Source organism: Equus caballus, chromosome 19 (assembly GCF_041296265.1).
Source record: "Equus caballus isolate H_3958 breed thoroughbred chromosome 19, TB-T2T, whole genome shotgun sequence".
Taxonomy (NCBI): domain Eukaryota; kingdom Metazoa; phylum Chordata; class Mammalia; order Perissodactyla; family Equidae; genus Equus; species Equus caballus.
This window is the reverse complement of record NC_091702.1, coordinates 22,573,612-22,593,965: the sequence shown is the minus strand read 5'-3', so window position 1 is coordinate 22,593,965 and position 20,354 is coordinate 22,573,612. Positions and strand designations below refer to the sequence as shown.

The window sequence follows — 20,354 nt, the reverse complement described above, 5'->3', positions numbered from 1 at the left end:
TAAACACAGTGCAGCTGCCTATCTTCTGATCGGCCATTTTCAGAGGAAATGAAGTTAGGTTAAATAAATACTAGGTGAAAGCCTGGATTTGATTTCTGTGGCCAAGAGTGTTTCCTGGGCATGGAATCTTATAAAGAATTGTTTTAACCTATTTGCTCTGGTTAATTTGATATTGCATTGCTCATAGTTACAGAGTACATCCCCATCTGTACATCACCACAGCTATTTCAGATTGGTAAACATGTTTGTCCCAATGGTTACTGAATATTTAAAGAGGTAACATCTCCTCCTGGGTCGGACATCCCTCTGCACTCGTGACTATCATAACGCTATTACATAGCGAAGACTTGAATCTGACAATTTACTTTTGAGATAATTTCCCTCCATTATCATTGGCTTTATGAAAGAAAAAACAAACACATATATTATCACATGTAGGGAAACAGGATCTTTCGAATGTTACTTTAGAAATTCCAAATGGAGAATGGTATAAAAATGCAGGACCCAGAGACACAGGAAATCTTTGAACAAGAAGGAAGTGTTTCAGAGGACAAATCAACAAGGAGGATGTCATCCACAAGACAAAGCCATGGAATTTCCCCACACGCCCTCGTCCCCACCTCACCTCTTGTTTCTGTCCTCCAGCTGCAGCGTGTACACCATGTCATCAGCAGCGTGTGCTTTGGCGTTACTGTCTCCCCACTTCAGCTTCAGGCTCTGAGGCCCGGCCGCAGCACATTCGAGCCTAGGAGGCAACGGTGGTAACGGCCGGGTTTTCGCTTTAATGAACTGACTAAAGGGTCCAGCTCCAATTTCATTTATGGCCTGAATTCTGATCCTGGAAAAAGGAAAAATATACAAACATAGTAGGTTTAAACAGCAGCAATTCCTCATTGGAAATAAACATTGTGGAGTATTTCTTACGTTCCTCTAAAGCAGTATCATGGAATAAAGAAAAACAAGTTAAAGTAATTCAAGACAGAGAACTGGGGAGCTCGGGGGTGAGATTACACTCTCCATTCCAAAAAAAAAGCCAAAGAAAGCACATTAGCAAGATATCCCTTGGTTCCTTAACTTAAAAAAAAAAAAAAAAAAAGAAAAAAAGGTCTGTGGTCTGAGGGAAGACATCCTGAAGACGTGTTTTTATATTTTGTTCTAGCCATCCTTTAGCTGCCTCAGAGTCAGTTTTGGAAGTAAGTGAGCTATAAAGAATCAATGAAATAGGAGAATCAATGAGTGTCCTTTAGAGTTCAAAAATAAAGGACAACAACTAACTCTTCAACAGGGCCTTGCTCTCCCTTTCACCAGCCTCACCCAGCACTCTCTGCTGGTCCTTAACCAGAGCTAAGCTGCAGACACTGCTGGTGACAGGGTGTCATTCAGATGTGCAGAAATCCCAACTGGATGCTTACTATGTTCAGTGTTATAGACAATAAAAATATATTAATACCACCCTTAAAGTCTAGGAATTTAAAATCAGAGCTAAAATGTATATATAAAATAATATCCTATTATTCGCATTCTTTTTGTTCCTCTACCTCCTTACTAATTGATGGAAACAGTTCTCCAAGGTCCTTATACAACACCTTGATGGCACTGCTCCATCCTCGTCCTCGACAGCCCTTCCCGCAGCGACTGCATACTCTTGCAGCTTGGCTCCTCCTGGCGGTTGGTGGCCTGCACACCCCTGCAGAGGCCTTCTTCCTCTGCTTCCAGGACCAAAGGTCTCTCCCCACCCGGCTCTTCCTGACTTCCTCTGTACGCTATGGGCATTTCCTACAATTCTGTTTTTTCAGTAACCTCACACGTGTCCACAGCTTCATGCACCTGAAGACCACTCCCAGGTCTGCATCTCCTCCAGCCTCTTCACGCCCTTTACGAGGCTTCCAGCAGAAACCTCCAGCCAGACCCCTTGCCAGCTACACAGGCCTCTTACTGAGTTCCCTGAGCAGGGTGGTGTCACCAGTTCTAAAAGTTTCAACATTTAACTTGATCTGAGTTCAAAACACTGTGTTTTAAAACCATAAAAATAAAAACAATAGCCAAAGAGATCAATTTTGAGGAAGCAGATCGGTTAAAATATTCTTATAATTTAGTTTTATGTACTTCTCATTTTTAGCAATTATTGCTTATACTTATATAGAAAATAGCATTTAGGTATTACGATACCTAAATTCATCAAGTGACCACAGTTTGCATTAATTCTTCAAACAAAGATTACATAATTCAGCAAGTCAAGCGAATACTATGCTTGTAGCTTGTTAAGAAAAGAAGAAAACAAGCAGGTTAATTCCAGGAGAGATGGAGAGAGCAGACTCCACTGAACGCAGCTCTGAAACCTGGAAGAAGGAACGCAGCAGCTATTTCAGAACTCCGAAGAGAAAACAGCAGCAGGAGGATTGGGGCAAGTTCAGAATTCGAACCATCACCAGACCAGCAGTGAGTTTACCAGTTTTTCCCTCCATTATCCCCCAGACTGGACTCAACGCAGCCTGAAATCCAGGAGCGGACACCTGCATGGACAGAGAGCTCTAGGAGAAGCCCGGCTCCGAGAGAGAAAGGGCTCCCTGAATGCTCAGGGTGAACCGGGAAAATCCCCCATTCCTCTTTTTTCCTTCCTTTTTTTGCATTCTCTCATTCCCCAGCCCTTAGCCAATCCCATCATATTAATAGTCTAAAGAAGAAAAACCACACGATCGTATCAATTGATGTAAAAAAAAAAAGCATCTGATGAAATTCAAAATCTATTTGTAATAAAAATTCCCAGCAAACTTGGGATAGAAGGGAACTTTCTCAACCTGAAAAGGGTATCTATAGAAATACCTACAGCAAACATTATACTTAATGGTGCAAGATTAAATGCTTTCTCTTTAAGATTGGGAACAAAAAAACAATGTCTACTCTCATCATTCCTATTCAACATTATGTACTAGAGTACAAGCCAGTGGATTAAAAAAAAGCAGTGGTCGAAAAGAAAGAAAATCGAAACTACAAAACACTTCTGAAAATATCAAAGAAGACCTAAATAGAAAAAGACATACAGTATTCATGAATTGGAAGATTTTACACAGAAAAAATGTCAATTCTCCCCAAATGGATCTATAGATATAAGGCAATTCCAAGAAAACTGCGGCAGGATTCTTCGTAGATATAGATAAGTTGATTCTAAAAGTTATGAGGAAAGGCAAAGGCACTGAAATTGCTAATGTAAATTTGAGAAATAAGAGAAAAGTTGCAAGCATCACACTATCTGATTTGTGACTTACTCTAAAGCTACGGTAATCAGGACAGCATGGTATTGGTAAAGAGACAGACACATAGCTCAACACAACAGAGACTCCAGAAATACGTCCACACAAACACTGCCCACTGATATCTGACAAAGGTGTAAAAGTCCATCAATGGAGAAAGAATAGCTTTTTTAAACAAACAGTGTTGGAAAAACTGGACATCAAGAGGGAAAAAACCAATCTAAATCTCATATCTTATAAGAAAAACTTAGCTCAGAATGGATCATAGATCTAAATGTAAAATACAAAACTTTTCAGGAGAAAATATTTGCTACCTAGAAGTAGGTAAATAGTTTTTAGATATGTGAAAAGTGTGATCCACAAAAGAAAAAAGGAAAAATTGGACTTGATCAAAATTAAAAACTTTTGCGCTGTTAAGAGAGTGAAGACAAGCTACAGACTGGGGAAAAGTATGTGCAAGTTACACATCTGATAAAGAAACTGTCTCCAGAGTGTACAAAGACCTCTCAAAACTCAACAGTGAGAAAACAAACCACCCAACAAAACATGGGCAAAAGACTGAACAGACATTCCACCAAAGAGGAATTATTACACACGGTAAATAAGCTCACAAAAACATGTTCAACATCGTTAGCCATTAAGAAAATGCAAATTAAAACTATAATGAGATATCCCTCTACCCCTATTAAAATGGCTAAAAAAAATAATACTTAATACCATGCTGGCAAAGATAAGGAGCAACTGAAACGCTCAGATTTTGCTGGTGAGAATGCAAAATGGTATAGGCACATTGACAAACCGTTTTCTTATAAAGTTTCCTATAACGTTTAACATACACATATCATATGAACCAGCAATGCCATTCTTTGTCATTAGAGAAATTAAAATTTATGCTCACACAAAAATTTACAGCAGCTCTATTCACAATTACCCCAAACTGGATGATATCTGCCTCGTAGTCTGGAATGTAGGAAACACTTACCTCTGATGAAGGACAGCAAAAATTCCATTACCAGGACCCTACTTTCCCCAGCTTCTATTATACTAGCAGCAACACCAGGTCTCCTGTAGATAACGTAACGTAGGTTTCCCAGTATAACATGGAAAGACTACAATCAACTCTTCCTTGCCTCCCAAAATGAGTCTTATAAAATAGCTTTATAGTATTCATAGGAGTTTTTTTCTATGATTGGAAAGGAAGAATTTTTTTTGAGGAAGATTAGCTCTGAGCTAACTACTGCCAATCCTCTTTGCTGAGGAAGACTGGCCCTGAGCTAACATTCATGCCCATCTTCCTCTACTTTATATGTGGGACGCCTGCCACAGCATGGCTTTGTCCAAGCGGTGCCATGTCTGCACCCGGGATCCGAACCGGCGAACCCCAGGCAGCTGAGAAGCAGAACGTGCGCACTTAACCACTGCGCCACCGGGCCGGCCCTGAAAGGAAGAATTTTTTCTGCAAGTGGAGAGGAAAAAAATATTTTTAAAAAGGTGGTCAACGTGGTCGTAGAACTTATTACCCTCTTTCCCTTCTTAGGAAAAGGGAACTACATTTCAGTCTTTCTTCAATGGTATAACAAATTTCTTCACCTACAAGGTTTTTTATGTTCCAGTGCTAGTGTCCAAACTGCCAGTCCTTCCCTGCTTATCCTAGGCACAAGCACTCCTGGAGCACAGAGCCTGAGCTGCTGTCTTCCACTTGCTTGCCCATACTCCTCTAGAGCCAGGCTCACCTGTGTTCCAGGTGATGCTACTGCTTTGCTCCATGCAGCGCAAACAGCCCTTCGCTACTTTAACAAACAAAAGGAAGTGAGGAAACGTGTTTCTTAAGACTGTCTGGCTCAAGAAAGAAAATGCTAAGAGATCTGAATCATTTATAAGAATTAATAGTTTATAAAATACAACTATTGAGATGCAAAAATAAATGCAGATTTAATATTTGATTTCTTTTGTAAATTCACTTCTTTCTCCAAAGCCTCCACGGTATGTTGATAGGTATTGGGTTCCCTGACTCTTTACTGAGGAGTATTTGTTAGGCATACAACGTTAGCCTTAGATACACACAGACACACACAACAACAAAAGAATACTGTGGTGGCGTTTTAACTCTCTTTAGCAGTGTAGCCTCTGGGAACCCCGCTCATCACTCTGGCGACCTTGGGGAAACTATCTAACACCTTGAGGTAACAGTTTCCTTATGTATCAAATGGGGACAGTAATATCTTTGCTGTACTGACAAATAGTATTACTTAGTTAAGACAAGGCGTTTGGAAAGCACTTTGTGTTTTTTTAATATTTTATACTCCACCACACAGGCAGAAAAGGATTCAGGGTGGCTGTGAGCACTTTGGTGAACTGTAAAGTACTAATTTACGGAGTTACTACTCTTATGACTTCTTCTGAGATCTTCACTCCTCTCTAACAGTGAAGAAATGTGCTGAGCATCCTCGAGGAGCGGCTCTGCGCCAGGCACACAGACACGTCTTTATCTGAGCTGCATTACTGCCACCACCGCACTTGAAAGAGTAATTTGCTGATACCATCTATGCTTGTCCTTCCTCTAAATTATGGCCAAGGATGCAGCAACAGGTAAAAGGACTGGCTTTGTGTGTGTGTGTGTGTGTGTGTGTGAGGAAGATTGGCCCTGAGCTAACATCCATTGCCAATCTTCCTCTATTTTGTCTGTGGGATGCTGCCACAGCATGGCCTGATGAGCAGGGTGTACATCCGCACCCAGGATCCGAATCTGAGAAGCCTGGGCTGCCAAAGCGGAGCACGCGAACTAACCACCATGCCACCAGGCCAGCTCCATGGATTGGCTTCTTGTTAAACCACCATGAGAAGGTGAGGATGAGAGAGAGAGCTCAGGAAAAGGTGAAGATGACAGTAGCCACCAGCACAACAAACAACGTTGAGAACTTGCTCTGTCAAGGGACTGCAGGATGGAGTGAGAACCGGGATTCTCTCCTGCTTTTAGAGATGAGGGAACTACAGTTAACTCAAGATAAATGACTCAACCTCAATGACACGGCGGCTACTAGGAGCTGAAGCCTAGGTTTTAAATGTACAGTATTATCTCTACTTTCTATCCCGACCCCACAAGGTAGGAATTCCTTTGTCTATTTTACAAGTGAAGGAGGTGCAGCTCCAAGAGGTTTAGTCATTTGTACTGATCTATACGGTGGATGCAGGTCAGATCCGGGAGTGAGCCTGTCCTTTTAGGCTCAAAGTCTGTGCATTCTGGCACCCAGACTCTCCTAGCATAACTTGGACCAAACATGGCTACTGATCCAACAAAAAGATAATTTCAATTTAAACAACACTTTCAGTTCAACAACTGCCTTTTGCCAATGAAACAGACTTTTAGAACAGTCAACAAATTTATTTTCACATTATTTAAACAAATTTTGGCCCTGAAATCTACTACCTAGATTTAAAAACACTTCAACTTTTCCTACATTTTTACAAAAACACATTTTGTATCAGTAAAAATGCATGGAAAACATTTTTCTGTGTAGCCGGGACACTGAACTAACAACTATTATTAGTTCAAATGACACGGTAATTCTCAAAATTGAAATAGAACTGATAAAATGAAATGAGGCCACGTCTCCTTGCATTCTGGTAAAAATATTAAGAACTCTGAGCCTAGGAGGCTCAAAAAGCTGAACGAGGACTAAAGTAGTTAATGTCTGTTTTGTTCTGGGGTGAAAAATGCAGTGTGTGAAAATAATTTCCTAATTCCAGTGAGCACTCACACGGGATGAATTAGCAAAAAAAACAAATACCAACCTGAGGAACAATTCTACGAATTTACCTCAGAACAAACTGACTTTCAAGTTTTACTAAATTAAAGTCCATCCCAAACCCAAACTTGAGAAGTTTTCTCTTTAGCTCAAGTAACATGTTGAACACGTTCATCTTGAAATTTAGAAAGGATCTGCATGCTTTCTTTTAAATGTGCATTGTACAGTTATGTGCTGCATAATGATGTTTCTGTCAACGACGGACCGCACATACAACCGTGGTCCCATAAGATTAGTACTATAGAGCCTCAGTGTGTAGTAGGCTATACCACCTGTTGATATTTCTTGACGTATGCATGGCAGAATTTCAGAGAAACTCACCAGAAACCACCTGGAATCTACACTGAACTGGCATTCGGTACCAATAAGGGCCCACTGAGTGCCCCCACCACCCCGAATCACTGCATTCTTCAGGTAACCCTGGTGAGTTCTCCCAAAACCTGGACTTCCTTATTTTAAGTTAATGGTCCAGGTCTTATATGAGCTGTTTCAAACCTCAAGACTAGGTGCCTTAAGGAAGTACCAATACATTTCCTAGGTAAGAGGAACCTAGGTGGGGGAATTCCTAGGAAAGAGGAACCTAGGAGGAATTTCCTAGGCAAGGGAAGCCTAGGGGGAACTTTGGAGTGAATGGGGCAAGCTGACCTTTTTAACTTGGCTTTAAATTGTAAAGAATTGTGTTTATAAAGTCTGAACAAACTGCTTGATAGAGAAATGAGGGACTGAATGTGTTCAGCTCTGAAGAAAAGGGACATTGCTCCTTCCAGCCGAAAGGCGATCTCAGGTGACTGAGGACCTCAACAGGAGTGTTGGAGGATCGAATGCCGCATGACGTGTAGTGGTCCCATTGGGAACTCCACTATCATTCATGTTAATTAATTAAAGACTCGTCCAGGGAAGCACATGTGAGGGTTGGTCACCCATGCTCTGAGCCCACATAGCAGTTTTAGGCTGCTGGCGGGAGAAACCGAGGCACATAAGAGAGTGTTTATGACTTTTTAGGGAGTAACACTCACAAGCACCATGCTTCTGAACCACTACACTGTCCTTAGGAATTGTTCAGACTTTACAGCAAAACAAAACTAAAAGAAAAGTGGGAAACTGAGCTTCTAAAAAGCCCAACCAGTTCCTGAACAGGTAGCCTCCCCTCCAAACTCTGGTTGGCTTTATGCTGTGACTTGCAAGAGCTTACCAAAAGTGGAATATTCCCATCCCAGATTCCTAAGACTGAAAGAAAGAAAGAAAGAAAAAAAAAGTGGGAAAAGAAGTTTTTGCAGATGCAGTCTGCTATGAAAACACCCTTGCCCGAAAATCTTTGTTGTAACTGTCTGTTGTTTACGTGTGTGTGTCTGTATATGTATGTTATAAATATGTGGTATTTTACCTCCAGATGGTATAATTTCTAAAGAGCTCAATTCAATTGACTTAAAGTAAGTGCTTACAAAATTTTTTTCTACATGCAACTAACCCAAATGTCTTTCAAGTTGACATGATATGAAATAATCTTTGGTAAGTAAAAGCTTGTTTAACTGTGTTGGTTTGATTAAAATAGGCATGTCATCAGAGTTATCAGCACTGGATGTGATGCAGACATGCAGCCTATATTGGTCAAATAACCTGATGTCATCTCTATTACAAAACTGGTTAACAAAAAATAATAACTTAAAATGATGGCTAATTTTGTCTAATGTCTCATGAAGTCTTGTAGGCAATCTAAATAATTACTGGGAACAAGTAACTAAATAGATGTGAAAAAGATGAGTGTGGGTGAACTTTTAACAATAATTGTGTGTTATGGTGTATGAACTTAAAATAGCTTCCGAAAGCTCTTTGGTAACTTGAAACTTTAAAGTTTTGCTAAGTTATTTTAATTGATAAAAATTCATTAAATATCTAGATAATCTCTAAATAAGATAAAATATTAGACAATTATTAAATATAAGTTTATGTACTCTTGGCTTATTACAGAAAAACTAAAAAGTGTGTGGGTCTATTAGTCAACATGTTTTGTGTTTTATTAAAAGATTGTACTATGAAGTAATATGTTTTCAGAAATTATTAAAGGTATTCATTCATAAATTTGCCAAGCCACAGAATGCTAACGTAAAAGACAGTTCATAGTTGTTTACTTCTTAGTTTTCACTAACAGTTAAGGTTCCCAAGGGTTGAAAAATTCTAATATATGTGACTAAAGCTACTAAAAATTAAGGAAAATATATTTGCATTCAAGGAAATATGCATGTTTTCACTAAAGCAGCTATAAAGAATGGAAATATTTTTGTTCGTTTTGTTAAGAAAGATAAATTTGTCCCAAGGTATGGGGGGGGGGGGGGTGAGAGAAATTCCTGGGACAAATTCTGAATTGAATGCAAAAAGAAAGTGACAGAAGGTTGATGGAAGTAAAACCTTGAGGAGTTTTGTACATGGTCAAGTTGGCTAAGATTGAAATGAATCTAATTAAGTAAATGACTTAATATAAAAAGTAGGCTGGTACAACAATTAGAATTTGGCTTTCCTTCTTAAAAGGGATAATTTTCTTAATCTCTCAGTCTGCTCTTGATAAAGTGGTTATAAAAGGTTTTTATCTTTGAGTAAGTCTACCTAAAAGACAGAGGGATCTATGTTTTGTTAAAATAATTTCCTATGTTCAAAAAGACTGAGGTCTCTATTAAGCTTTTTAGACTGTTTGCCCTTGACTCTTTCTGCTGTCACTTTGGTTAAATGGGTAACTAAGCATTGTTTCACAGCGACCCTTGTTTCATGGTGACAAGATCAGCAACCTCTTGATCTTGTTTGAACAAGTGTTTTAAAATCTTCTGATATTTTTGACAAGCTCCCCATAACTCATATTCTAAATGAAGTCTTTCTTTTGATTTTCTTGAGAATTTTCAGAGCACCCCTGGGACTTCCAAAAGAAATTGTTCTCTCTTCCTATAAAGGGAGGGACATGGATTAGGCTTGTTTCGTATGTAAATTGCATGGGAAGCACTGTCAAGTAAATGATAATAAACCTTCTTAGGTTATACTGTGTAGGTAAATATTACTCACTATTTTACCCCTGCTACCTTGCTTCCAACATCAGAAGAGGAAAAGACCACAGCTGCATTCTATTATTTAATTGGTTTACAGATGGGTCTTACTTAAATGATAAGCAAGGATGTTATCAAGCTGGATATGCTGTCCAGCCTCAAGAATACCTGCTACTTTCTGTTAACTCTGCTCACCCAGGAAAAGATTTCCTTCTACAGGCTCAAGAAAATTGCCATGGAAGAAGAGAAACAAAGGTGGCAATAAAAGGGGGAAAACAATACTTTTGGAAACTTTTTCCCACAGTGGCTCATAAAGCCTATACTCATTGTGCTATATGCTGAAAGTATAATCTAGGGAAACTATTTCATGAATCATAAGGTCACTTTCCCCTTCTTAAGGGACCCTTTAAGGTATGGCAATTTGACTTTGTCCAAAAGCCACCATCTCAAGGATATAAACATATCTTGTAATGATCTGTATGATCTCACATTGGATTGAGGCCTTTAAATTTAAAACAGCAGCGGCTTTAGGTAAATTCTTATTGAAAAGGATAATTCCTGTTTGAGGAATTCCTACTGAGTTACACAGTGATGGAGGAACTCGTTTCACCAAACAAATAATTAAATCTATTTGTAACATTTGGCCAATAATGCAGCATTTCCACTGCACCTACCATTCCTGATCCTCAGGACTGGTGGAAAGAACTAATGGCACAATCAAACCTCAACTGGCAAAGCTTTCAGAAGCATTTAGTCTCTCTCATGACCAAAAGCTCTTCTGCTGGTGCTCCCTAATCTTAGATCTACACCCTTTGGTAAACGTTGGCTGTCCTTCCAAGACAATAGCTGGACGGCCTATGCAATTAGACAAAGAAATGTATGGACCAAATTTGCTTAAAGGAAATATCTTATTGTCAAGGTCTCATTGAGACACTAAAAAAAAAAAAAGAGAGGTTGCTGGCTGATTCTTTTCACAGGACTATAACCTGGAGAATTTATTTATCAGGAGAGGCATCAAATAAAAGACTCTGCAGCCTTCTTGGAAAGTAACATACCAGGATGAGAAGATGGTGGCATCTGTTGTAGACAGCTGTCTGAAGACTCTGGACCAGGCCTGTATTCCCAACCTTATATACCCTCATTTAAACCTTTGCTATGCTTAAACTGTATACCTATTTTATAAGTGTTCCATTTAAGGTTTCAAAATACTATCACACTTAAAGAAAGTGATTGATTTGGAACAGACTGGTCTTGGAAGCTAGGCATTTATTGGGTGGCTCCTAATGGAACTTCAGTGGTTATATGAAACAAATCTCTAGCCTTGGCTACTGCCTGGATGGCTAAAATGCTGCACCCTGAGTTTCCCTTGGAAGCAGGGAAGGAGTCACACTGAGCTAACACCTGTTGCCAATCTTCCTCTCTTTAAGGCCAGACGGGCTCATTCAGTGTTCCACTGGTATGGCCACCAAGCAGCTATATTTGTTCCTTCTTTGGGATGTCATATCACTTACAGAAGCCCTTAATGGTAGTCAAGCAGGAATAGCTTTATTAAATACTGAAATGTCTTTAATGGAAAAGCCTGTCCTTCAAAATAGAATGGCTTTAGATATTTTAACTGCATCCCACAATGGTACATATACAATCACTCAAGCTGAATGCTGTGCTTTTATATGTGATGAATCTTCCAATTTGTCACCTCTGCTGAAGCACATGAAAAAACAGGTGAACGTCTTAAGTGATCCTACATCTAGTCTTGATTTGTTTGGTTGGTTCCCTTCCAGTATCAGTTCCCTTTTTTGATCCAGATTGCAATTCCTACTTCTATCACTTCTTGCAATTCTTGTACTAGTCATATTATTCAAACTAATTGCTGTTTTCTTTACTCAGTGTTGTAAGACTGGCATATAAGCTAGACTAATGGTTGCTTAGTGACTTGAGATGGTTGATCGATCTTAGAACCCTGGACAAATTTCCTTTTCTGATAAGGACTATGCACCTAAGAACTCACTCTAAACTAACATTCTCAAATATGTTGAATTATTATCATTGTTTCTATACTTGTTCTATAATTGTGAACAATGTAAACATAAGGAGTCAGAGAAAAGCACACGTACAATGTTTGTGCAACAATCTAAAATTAATTAAAAATTATATAACCTATGAAATGCCTGCTCTGTTAATATATATACCTGTATGCTTGTCTGACTATTTCCTCCTAATGTAGACAACTTGGCAAATAAATAAGATAAAAGCCTAGCATGGAGGGACATGATGGACCCAGGGCAGGCAATAACCACCCTGGCACTGAGTGACAATATTTTGATCATCAATGCTTTCTCTTGAAAGATTATAGATCAAAAGGGGGAAAACGATAAATAAATGGCAAGCAATAGGCTATACTGGAGTATATGAGGAAGCCATTTGGTGTAAAACCAATTTGTCCTGCCCATGTTTTTCCAAAAGGCCCTTTTGGAAAATGGCCTGGTGTGGCCATTGAGTATGCATTGTATATCTGCTTTAAGTATTTACTGTGTCCCAAAGACAAGAATGATGCCCTTTAAGATAGAGAAAGATGTCATTTCCCCCCCACTGGCTTTTCCTTAAGGATAAGCATCTCTCCCTAAGCTAGGGACTGACCACTGACCTGCTGTGACCACCCAGCTTGAGACCACAGACCTGCTTCCTGCTGTCTTCATCAAGGGCTGTTTCAATCACTGTGCCGGCTAGGCAATCTTGTGACTGTTGTAAAAGGGACATTCCAATCATATGTGATGCATGCTTTTTGAAAGTATATAACCACTCTGTACACCTCACTTCTTTGGTGCCCTTCCTATTGGAGAAGGAAGGCCCCAGGCTCATAATAAACACCCCAGTTTTGATTTATAGATTGTTACGGATTATTTGCATCGACAAAACCAAACCTTCCTCAATTGGGGAAGGTGACTTCTCAATCACAACTAGCCATCTCAGTGCCTGGGATGTCTCAGTGCAGAGGTGGGGGGACAGTGAGGAGAGACCCCATCCCCAACGAAGGGCTGGGGTAGGAGAGGCCTAAGAAGTAAAGATGGCCTTTTATAACAGCCCCCCACCAGCCTATTTGATCATCTAATTAAGAAGAGAAACACATGAAAGGAGAGAATAATTATCAGATAACTTCTGAAGAAATATAAAATCTCTCCCTTCGGGGAAAAGATGTGCTCAGAGCAAAGTTATTCAGAAAAGGCTTCCTGGAGGGGTAACCTGAGCTGGCTCAGAGCCAACCCTCCCTCAACCATGCTGCTTCTCCTGACAGCACCTCAGATACCAGGGCCCCCATTCCATCTCCAGGTACTTCAACTGGGTTTTTTTCATGCCCTGCCTTGACAGGAAAAAAACCCTTAAATGTTTCCCATTGCTTAAGGGACAAGGCCATATTTCCACAGACACATCAAGCTATAATCTGGTCACAACCCACTTCCCAGCTCATTTCTTCCCTAACAAACATCAGCAACAGATAAAGTTTATTGAATGCTTGCTTACTATGTGTCAGGTCCCATACTAGGTGCCTGAAATCTTATCTAAAACACACAACAATGCTACTAGATAGTTAAAGTTATTAGCCTCATTTTATAGACCAGGAACCTGAGGCACAGAAATCTTAACTTGTCAAAGGTCAGAGAGACAATAAATGAGCAATCCAGGATTGCAGTCAAGGCTGTCTGACTCTAGCGTGCTACTTCTGAACTACTCAGAACTTGTCTCCTAATAAAGCTCACTACATCTTGTTAGGATGAAGTGATTATCATTCACTTCTTGGCAGGCTGATGTAGTGCTTGACATATAGGAAGGACTCAGTAAAATTTTCATCCCTGTTTTTACCTAGCAAAAAGCATAAACGAGCATAACAAACCTACCTCAAGTTTTAGTTGTTTGTCAGCTCAGTATGAGTCAGACATAATGAAGTTGCCAAAAAAAGTAGTTTTATGGCAACCTTACTAACTGCTCAATATGGAGAAGAAAAGAGAGGTGACAGGCTTACTCTGCTCTGAGACAGCCAGCCAGACCATTCCTGGAGGTCTGGGCACTACACATTAGAGAGGTCATCAAAAAACCCAAATCACTCACTGAAGAGGATGGTGGAGGATACAGAAAACCCAAAGGAGTGAAGAAAGATCTAAATGAAGCGAGCATGGCTAGGTATGAGGTAGCGGACGTTATAAGATGATGTCTAGGCCCCTTCTGGGGCTTCTGCACTGCAGTCTACAGGAGTGGGGCTCAGACATCTGTTTCGTGCAAAAGGTCTGCAGGAGACTCTTATATACAGTAACATTCAAGAATCACTGCTCTAGGGCAGAGGTTCTCAAACTTCAACATGCATCAAAATCTCCCGCAGGGCTAATTAAAGCACAGTGTCGGCCCGTCCTGGAGTGTCTGATTCAGCAGGTCTGCGCTAGGGCCTGATACTCTGCATTTTCACAAGTTTCCAGGTGATGCTGATGTTACTGGTCCAGGAACCACATTTTGAGAACCACTGCTGGAGAGAAAGTCCCAGGATCAACTGAGTTGATTTTAGATTTAGAAGGTTTTGACAAAATATAAGGGAAACTCTATAAAAATAGAGTTATTCACAAATGGAACGGACTGCCTGGTGAGGAGAAGCTAGAACCACTGCTCCATCACTGGAGATGCTCAAGCCAGGACCCTGGGAAGGGGTGACAGCAGGCGATCTTGTCTCTCCAGCTCACAAATCCTAAGATTACACGTGGCTGGAAGCATACAAAGAAAAGCTAGGTCTTTGTTTTTGGTAATACTCTTTTTTCCTCTTCAAACCAAAACACAAATTCAATTTCAAACTCAGTTCTATGCTTAAAAGTAATGTGTTTAAAAATAGCATTGTAATTCCAACCAAATTCCATACAGGGTATCAGTAAGCCAACGGGTAATTTTGCAACACCAATGGAGATGTGATGGATGCACCAGAAAAACCTTTCTGCATCAATAGGTTTGCTAGAGAGGTGCACTATTCTGTCCAGGCAACGCAGAGCAAAAAATAACCTCAGTGGGATAACAACGTGTTAACTGCTGAAACAAAAGAAACAGGTCCTTTATTCAAACCCCATGGCCTGCTTAAAATGTTTCATTCCACATTTTTATCTAGAACACCACGATCTGTTCACTTATATTTTAACCAATTTATGGAACAGAAGACGGTGAAGTAAAAGTTGATTGGACCAAAATTACACCTTTAGTTCCTTGAAATACTCATTTTGTATCTCACCAAAACTACTGCAATTGTGTTTTTGTGAAACATAAAAGAACAAGACTGTGGGTTGACCAGAGTTCTACTAAAGAGTACCCAATTATGCAATGTAGAAACTAAACTCCTTAAGTTGTACAAAAGATGATCTTAAATATGAAAATTAATCTTAATATCTTAAATATGAAAGGTCCAATTTATTTATTGATTGGCCAGAAAAGATTTGAATAAATTTTTTTTTTTGGCCAAGAAAACACAGTTTGACTAGGGCCAAAGATCTGTCTTTTCTAAAGTTATTCAATTTTCATGCAATCTGTCTAAAATGCTATCTACCTACCTACCCTGTAAGGTTAAGACGTGACATCCTCCCATTGTGACTTTCCACATTCAGCTCAATATACTAGCCTTACATATTAATACTGAATTTAATTATTTATGCTACATCCATTAAATACTTTCTAAATAGAATCTCGAGGTTTTACCATCCATATCTCAGCTCAATCTTGCACAGCTCCTACACCACTAAACCATTTCATCTTCTCCATAACGCATTTATCCTCTGAGGTACTTTTTAACGCATCTTTAAATCAACCACTTATATGGAAGATATTTTTGATAATTTCCACTGTAACTCGCATTTCATCATTAAAGATTCTTGAGCTCTAGAATTCTTTCTAGAAGTCACTTGACTGCATGTTGACTAATAAAAGTCAACATTCCTCCAATATCAGCCTTCCACAACCCTTCAAGTTTTACAATTATTTAAGCCACCTTTAAGGAAGGCACAATGTCAGGAACAAGCGAAATTCTTGGGCTAACACCTTGCCCTAAGAGTCCTTTTATAATCGCTGCCCTGAACGTTCAGAGACTGACGGGAGGATTTGAGGTCCACTCCAGGTTAGACAAGGGCGTGGATCAGAGGGCACACAGAACCTTTCAGTGAGTCCCTGAACCAGCGTGGGTCCTTCATAGGTTTTCTGGCCTGAGGGATCAAGGTCAGGCAATATTCTGAACATCTGGTCTCTTAGAAACAGCTGGGGGATGACATTCACTTGGTCATTTTTCCCCAGAGCAGAATGGTCAGGTTTCCTTAGCACATTGTCACTGGGGAAATTCCCTGAGGTCTGGCTTTAATCATCTCTGAATTTCCTCAGCACCTGATCAGAGTGCTCTGGACACCACAGGCACTTAGTATTTGGTGGCAAACAAGTGAAGACTGGTTTTCTGAGACTGGCTAAAAGGCTAAAAATGAAACAATGGCCTTGGCCCGCCTCTTCTTCTATGTAAGTCATTTCCTCCTTCATTCAGTTTCTATCTCAAGTCCCACTTCGAACCACCCTGACCGTTCTGAACTCTGGGTTCTTCCTCTCTGAAATGCCTCCAGGAGTCTGTGAACAGTGTTATTTTCAGCCTGTGATGCCACAATCCTCGACTATGCCAGGTTGCTATTTAAGTGTCCCCTGATTCTGTGAGTGCTCTGAGGGCAAGGACAGCGTTTATCACTGTTTTGTGGATCCACAGTGCACAGGACTGTGTCCAGAAGAGACTTCTTATAAGAATGAAAGAGTAAACAAAAAATTGTCATTGTTCTAAAAAGGAAAACAAATGTACTTATATGAATTATTCACAAAAGATATAGGAAGAGAGAGAAACAGTAGAGGTGAAATGATATGCGGGACCGAACTTTTGTATCTTACAGCTGATGAGCTGATTTCTTTCTTCAGCTTCTATGGAAAAACCACACAGTCTACCAGACTACAGAACTAGAAAATACTGCAGGAAAAAATAAGTGAAAATGATACACTCTTTTTTAGCAGGAAATTTATCTGCCTGCTCTTCACTCTTCCTGCCCCACTCTGAGAAGAACTAGGTTTGTTGGATGATGATCTTGATAACGATGAAAATAACAATGCATGTTAATTGTGTACTTGCTATGTACTGCTGGGCTCTATATAAGCATTTACTATTCATTTACTTACTCCTTGCAACATTCTTCTGAGGTAAGTAATCCTGTTCTCATTTCACGGAAGAAGCAGCTGAGACACGGAGAGGTTAAGTAACTTGCCTAGACACCGCTGAGGCCCTGAATCCGAAAATCTGTGCACTACTTCACCTCCTTGAGAAACACCTCTCAGTCTGACCAAGGGAGATGTCCTGACAGGGCACACCTGCATAACCACAGATGGGTCCTCCATTCCTCTAAGGACCTGGTCTTGCTAATCGGAAAACTGTCTTGAGTGAGTTATGACAACTTGGAGACAGAGCTAAGTGATCTGAAATGTTAAGAGGCCATGATGGAGAAAATGTGTCTCAGAGGAAGGTGAGGTGGCTGGCTCCCAGGTCGTAGCTCGGGGCGGGGGGAGGGGGGACAGAGCATGTAGACGTTAATCAACTTTGGCTCCACGGTGGGTGGTCTAACTTCTTTGGCGCCTTGTGAAATCCTAAGTAAAAGCTACCTCACCATTGCTATGTAACATTACGTCTGCTTTGAGGGCATCAGAAGAATGGTGGAGCCCTGTGTCAGGAATGGGCAAGTACATGGTGAGGACAGAGGGTGTCTGCAGAGTGATACGAGTGGCAGTAAAAATACAAAGGAAAGTGGTTACCAAGAGACCAAGAGGGAAGAACTGAATTAAAGTGAGTGGTAGGTGATATTCCCCCCCAGAGGTTAGAAAGTGTCTAAATTTGTAACCAATTCATGAAGTATAAAGCATCACAATATACATATATATACAATATGTACTATGCATATATATTGTATACATACAGTATATACATACAATATATATTACAAATATAGCTTTAAAACTATATTTTGCATTTAGTACTCTTAAATACATTAAGAATGGCTAGAATTCACCCATTTGGCCTTTAGAACCTGCAAGGTCCGCAGGCCAGGTGCTGCCGTGTGGATGCAGCTTCACCTCTATGCCCTTGCACTCACCGGTAGGTGGTTTCCGGAAGCAGATCTTTCATAATGTGGGAGGTGGTATTGCCCACAGTGATGCTAGTGTCTCCAAGATCAATATTGTAAGCAAGGATTTCAGATCCATTATTGCACGGCTCCTCCCAGTTCAGTACAAGGCACAAAGAAGGTGAATCGGGGTAGGCATTGAGGGTCTCCTCCTCCAGGACACAGAGAGTGGAGACAGGGTCAGGGGCAGATGCTGGTGTCTGGCAAAGGACAAGCTCACTGTACGGTCCTGCTCCAGCTTGATTGACAGCCTAAAAAAAGAACAGCAAGATAAAGTCCACATTACTCTATTAGCATTTCCTAATGCATCCATATTAGGTGCTGTTAAACAAATTTAAATATAAGGTTTACTTCCAGAAATGTAGGTAGAAATAAATCTTAGAAACTGTTCAAGCTAATGATGACTTTCCAAAAAATGCCAATCACCTCTTTTCTGCTAATAAAGCAAAAGATAACATCACCACCATCACCTCTTAGGAAAAATCATTTTAAAATAACACTTTATATTTGCACAGCCCACTTCAGTCTTATGCGACCTTCACAGTAACTAAGGTAGCTATTAAACGGCAAGTATTCTTATCTGACTTTCACAAAGGAGAACTCAAGGTCAGGTGAAATAACTCAGGCCCCAGATTCAGAGGCAAGCTGGGACCAGAATTCAGTAAGCTGACTTTTAACTCAAGTGCTGCCCTGGAAGAGCTATAGGAATTTTAGAAAATTATCCACTCTTTTCCGTGTGAATGCTAAACTCCTATCTGAAGTCACCGCTCAGCCCTCATATGACTTTACCTGAGCACCAGAGCTGACACCTGATCATTCTTTCAAATGCTTATCTCCTTGCGCTCCAGGACCTGTACTCCTGTTTCCACTTAGCTGCTGCTGCTTCTCAACCACCTTCGCTGGTTGCTACTCATCACCCGATCCTCAGCCCCGGAGGGCACCAGGGCTCAGGCCCTGGACACCTCTTCTTTTCAGTCTCTACTCAAATTCTTGGAGATCTCATCTTGTCTCAGGGGGTCAATGCAGTTTATACCCTACTCCCACATTTATTTGTGTAGCTCAGACCTCTGCCTTGAACCCCAGCCTAGCGTATCCAACTGCCTTTGGAATATCTCCACTTGAATGTCAAATAGGCATCTCAAACTTGTGTCCACAAAGCTCCTCATCTCCACCCCGTCACTTCTCACCAAAAAGCTCCACGGCACCCCTGTAGTTTTCCCTATCTTTCAGGTTGTTCAAGTCATATCTCTGAGTTACTGCTGGACATCTTTCTTCCTCTCGTACGCCTATCCAAGCCATCAGCACATCCTGTACCACCATCCTAGTCCAACTACACTCTCTCATCTGGTTACTGTAATGACCTTCTAACTGGTATCTGTGTCAGCTCTTGCCGCATACTCTATATTCACAGCCAGCAGAGTGATACTGCTCAAATCCCTTCAATGGCCTCCCACCATATTTAGAATATACTTCAAAGTCCTCACAACAGCCTACAAGACCCTATCTGATCTGCTCACCATCACCACCCTCCCAAAAAACCCATTACTACTCTGACCTTGTCACCTACTGCTCTTCCCTCACTTACTCTGCTCCAGCCATACTGGCTTCCCTACTGTTCCACAGGGACAGCACGTTTCCTCCACCTGGGGGCCTTTGCAACTTGCTGTCCCTCTGGCCAGAAAGCTTTTTCCCCAGACATCTGCACCGTTCACTCCCTCACTCCTTCAGGCCTTCTCTCAAGTGCTGCCTTCTCAGCGAGCCCTCTCAGCACACGGAATTTAAACTTGCACTCACCCCACCCCACGATCCTCTTCATTTCCTATTTCTTTTCTTTGCTTTTTCATCATTTTCATTTACCATCAGGATAGCATGTATTTCACATAATTACTCCCCTGATTAGAAGGTAAGTTCCACGAGGGCAAGGCTGTCTGTGGGTTCACTCACTGTTCTATCCTCAGCAACTAGAAGAGTAGCTGACACAGAGGATGTGCTCAATAAATGTTACTAAAAATATTGTTTTTCCTTATAAAGAGAAAACATTTGGCTGCCTCCTTACAA

General features: G+C 40.6%; 1 protein-coding gene across 10 annotated transcripts in view; it reads right to left on the bottom strand.

The window, feature by feature from the left end:
* Positions 1-20,354, bottom strand: part of FNDC3B (fibronectin type III domain containing 3B) — a 357,231-nt gene that overhangs the window by 54,051 nt on the left and 282,826 nt on the right. For all 10 annotated transcript variants that reach the window (XM_070243255.1, XM_070243250.1, XM_023623306.2 and 7 more), the window contains 2 exons: positions 18,267-18,547; positions 626-838 (listed from right to left, as the gene is read on the bottom strand). In XM_070243255.1, coding sequence (XP_070099356.1) covers positions 626-838; positions 18,267-18,547 — 494 coding nt within the window. The remainder of the gene's footprint in view (positions 1-625; positions 839-18,266; positions 18,548-20,354) is intronic.